Source organism: Mandrillus leucophaeus, unplaced genomic scaffold (assembly GCF_000951045.1).
Source record: "Mandrillus leucophaeus isolate KB7577 unplaced genomic scaffold, Mleu.le_1.0 Scaffold174, whole genome shotgun sequence".
NCBI classification, from domain to species: domain Eukaryota; kingdom Metazoa; phylum Chordata; class Mammalia; order Primates; family Cercopithecidae; genus Mandrillus; species Mandrillus leucophaeus.
The window spans coordinates 3718332-3722471 of record NW_012101743.1 but is presented as its reverse complement, the minus strand read 5'-3'; the positions used below and the strand labels follow the sequence as shown (position 1 = coordinate 3722471).

General features: G+C 49.0%; 1 protein-coding gene across 1 annotated transcript in view; it reads right to left on the bottom strand.

The window, feature by feature from the left end:
* The window catches only part of SOWAHD (sosondowah ankyrin repeat domain family member D), a 5800-nt gene extending 1991 nt beyond the window's left edge, over nucleotides 1-3809 (bottom strand). Inside the window, 2 exon segments of the mRNA XM_011977207.1 lie at nucleotides 1816-1924; nucleotides 3803-3809. Coding sequence (XP_011832597.1) covers nucleotides 1816-1924; nucleotides 3803-3809 — 116 coding nt within the window.
* Between the last annotated feature and the right edge of the window lie 331 nt (nucleotides 3810-4140).

Here is a 4140-nt window from a genome sequence, read left to right as displayed (position 1 = left end):
CAGCATCCCAGCCGCTGCTAGGGTGTAGAGGCTCGAGGGCGCCCCTTCCGCAGCGGGCCGAGCTCGGCTTCCAGCCATGGCCTCCCAAAGCGCGGTCCTGGAGCTCCGAGGCTCTGGCTCCCCGCCCCCTTCCTTCGCCCTTGCGTCTTATCTCTTCAGGAGTCTCCCTGCACTTTGTCCCGGAGTTGCCTTTGTCCCGCGCCTAGCATTCACGCAGGCAGCTCGACTGCCGCTTGTGACTGGCTCGTCTGCCTGCCTTGCGCTTTTTGCGGCCTTGACCCTCCCCGTAGCGCCCGGGGCTGCCCAGGATTCCAGCAGAGAAGCCCAAGACCGGGGTACAGGCTGATGCTCTTCCAGGGAACTGGGGTGGGATATTCCCCTTCTGCACCGCCCTCTCTGCCCAGTTCTCCACCCTCTTCCCTCCCGTCAATTTTCCCAGGTTGGCTTGGAGAAGCAGCTACAGGTGAATCTGAGCTGGCGCCACGGGAGCGCCCTGTTCTCTTTAGAGATGCATCCCTGCTCTCTCCCCAGGACCCCGCTTTCTGCAAATTCAAAGCTTAGGAGCTTTTTTAAAAAAGGATATTTTTTCTTTTTTACTGCTAATACCAGCGTACTCTTTGCTCTTCCCTTCCCTCAGTAAATGGTAGTTCTTGCCTCCACACCCCCACCATGTTAAAGAGCTCAGTCAGTGAGCAACGGGGAGCCAGAGAAGATTGTTGAGCCAGGGAGAGACACAGCCATGATGGAGGTTGTGTTAAAAAGGTGATTTGGGAGGTGCAGAGGCAGGAAGTCGGAAGACTGTTCCAGCAGTCTAGGCCAAGGGGGATGGAGGCTCAGGCCAAGTCAGCCCACTCCCCCGGGGCTACCTGTGGCAGCAGTGACAGAAGGTGTCAGAAGCTTTTCTTTCTTGGCCCCACGTGTTTGGAACAAGTCCTAAATATCTAGAGCTTTCCTTCAGAACAGCTTATACATTTGTAATTTGGTTTCGAACATTTACTATGTGCCAGGCACTGTGCTCGTTGCGTTATATGTGTTAACTCTTTTAATCCTCCCAATGACCTCAAGTGCTAGGAGTCATTACTGTCCCCAGTTTGCAGAGAGGTTAGGCTACTTGCTCAAGGTCACCCAGCAGGAAGTGGCAGAGCAGGTCTGTGCGACACCATAGCCTTTGTTCTGGTACACAGGAACTGGCATTCGAGCCTGGCTTATCAACTGCAAATCACATACAAGCCCCAAATTCCAGCCAAAAGGATAGACTTGTAACGTGAGCGTATCTATAACTTACACTCCTCTGCCTGGAAGAGCTTCTGTGTAGTGAAGTTCTTTTCTTTCAAGGTTGCGCTTAGTTTCCACCTCCAGCAAGCCTCCTCTGATTATCCCAGCCCGAAGTGATCCCTCTCTTTCCCCAGCCCTGTGTTTCTGCTACTTCTTTGGCACCCAGACTGCCATGTGTTACATCTCTCTCCCATTGCTCTCACATGCCAATTAAACTAGAAACTCTTGGACAGCTATGTCATACTGTCCTTGTGCACCTAGTAGTTACCCAAGAAATATTTGTTACCTTGTTCTGGTTTGGCAGCCTGGGAAAACGTGATTGTGTGTGTGTATGTTGGGGGTGGGGGACGTGTATCCACAGCCAGCACCTCAGTGCCTGCTCCCACATCCCTGCCCCAGACTCCAGTCTGCAGGACATCAAAAGCAACTCATAGATTTGGTCAATTCATTTTTTAAAAAAGGGATTCAGTGGCTTATTCACTGAGTTGACTGGCCAAAGCCACCACCTCCTGGCCTCCGCTGACTTCTCAGAGACCAGGCCTAGGCCCAGAATGGGCCCCAAGCTTTCAGGCTTTCATTTTCAAAATGAATCCTGACTGACAAGCAGCTACTTCCGTTGCTCTGGAGACTCCTCTCCGCAACCCCAAATCTGTAAACACCAAACCGCACACATGCACACACACTTCCAGAATATGCAAACAGCTGCAGCAATATTTTTTTTTAGTCAAAATGCCAGCATGGAGAATGCAGGATGGAAGAATGGTTGGACTATTAATTTTCCTCACCACTAAGCAGGCAACTCTCTTCCCTATCAGCATGAATAATATCTCTGTTTCCAGTTCAAAGATTGCAAAGGCAGCCGCCTGACCAGTGCCACAGACCCATGATACATGTGCCCTTGCTTAACTCTGCTGCTAGAGACCAAAGCCATGGTGCCTCCTTTGCAACTTGTTTCATCTTTAATTAGCAAGTGCTTTCTACCCTAGGTCACCAGCTGCACACACCACTCCCCAGAACCGCAACACCCATCTCTATTTTAGTAGAGAGGATATCTGGAATTTGGTAGCAGGGAGTAGGGTAGAAGGAGTGGAAGACAGAAGGGAGAGTACCCACCCACCTAAAATTAACACGCCAGTTATGTGAAACATCTGCTACCCCTCCAAGGGAGTGGGGCAAAACCCCTCAAGCCCTGGGAAATGACTTTCCAAAAAGCTGGAGGTAGAGTAGATATTTGCATTGCAAATTGTAGTAATACTGATGCCTTTTCCAAATAGCAGCCTCTCTAATATATTTGCGGGTTTATTTACTAGATCTTGGACTATTAGAACTAGAAGGGATCAGCCGGTCGCGGTGGCTCATGCCTGTAATCCCAGCACTCTGGGAGGCCGAGGTGGGTGGATCATGAAGTCAGGAGATTGAGACCATCCTGGCTAACACGGTGAAACCCCGTCTCTACTAAAAATACAAAAAAAATTAGCCAGGCGCGGTGGCGCCTGTAGTCCCAGCTACTTGGGAGGCGGAGGCAGGAGAATGGCGTGAACCCGGGAGGTGGAGCTTGCAGTGAGCCAAGATCGCACCACTGCACTCCAGCCTGGGTGACAGAGCGAGACTCCGTCTCAAAAAAAAAAAAAAAAAGAACTAGAAGAGATCTTAATGTTTCATTGGCCTTTATTTTCCAGATGAGGTTTAACTAACTCAGGGAGCATGGCAGAAGGCAGAGGAACAGAGAAGCTGATGTGTTAGGCATACGTTGAAAATCTATCTTGATGAAGAGAGCAGCTCAGAAATCTTAGTGGATGTCAGCAGGAAATCATAGTTGATCTGCAAAAATTTAATTTACATGCAACTTCTCAGAAACATGCCCCTTGGGTGAAGCCAAAGGCTCGTGTATCCTTGGGCTCTCAGTGGAGTTTGCCATGGGGGCTTATGGATTCAGAAAAATCCAGAAGTGCAAAACAGTTGAGAGGCAGATGTGTGGAATATGGGAAGTAAAGTTCCTCAGGCGTCCATAACCCTTGGTCATGGAGGGAATGGGGAACATTCTTTTTTTTTTTTATCCTTTCTTTTTTTTTTGAGACGGAGTCTCCATCTATTGCCTAGGCTGGAGTGCAGTGTGGTGTGATCTCGGCTCACTGCAACCTTCGCCTCTCCAGTTCAAGCGATTCTCATGCCTCAGCCTCCTGAGTAGCTGGGATTACAGACGTGCACCACCACGCTCAGTTAAATTTTGTATTTTCAGTAGAGACGGGGTTTTACCATGTTGACCAGGCTGGTCTCGAACTTCCGGCCCCAAGTGATCCACCCACCTTGGCCTCCCACCACACCCAGTGGCGTGAGCCACCACACCCGGCTGGAACATTCTTGAGGTTCCAGATATAGAATGTAAATTTCCTTTCCTCCAAAGACCTGTGCTGATATCATCATGATTCTCAATGAAAAAGCCGTGAGAGAGAGAGAGAGCTCCTTTCTCTCTATTTGCATGGAATGTGTGTGCAAGAATGGATGTTTGAGTGGTATGTGTGTGTACCCGGCATCACTGTCTCTGGTTGTGTGTATCAGTGTATGTGTCTGTGTGTATGTACACTGCCAAACATCACTTTCCCCTTCCCAAATGTCAGACCTTTACACGAGATCTCATTTTGAATCCCTTTTCCTTAGACTATGGAACAAGTCATATTTGGTAAACACTTTAAAAATTATTTCCTAGTACTTTGGAATTACCCACACCGTTCCATCCTCCACCCAATCCTGCAGTAAGACCTGATGTATCCAGTTAAAAAAAAGAACTTACAATCTTATTTTGAGAGCTTACTGAGCTTGGAAGAGTAGAAAGTGGTAGAACCAAGTTGACGTGTGTGAGCCATG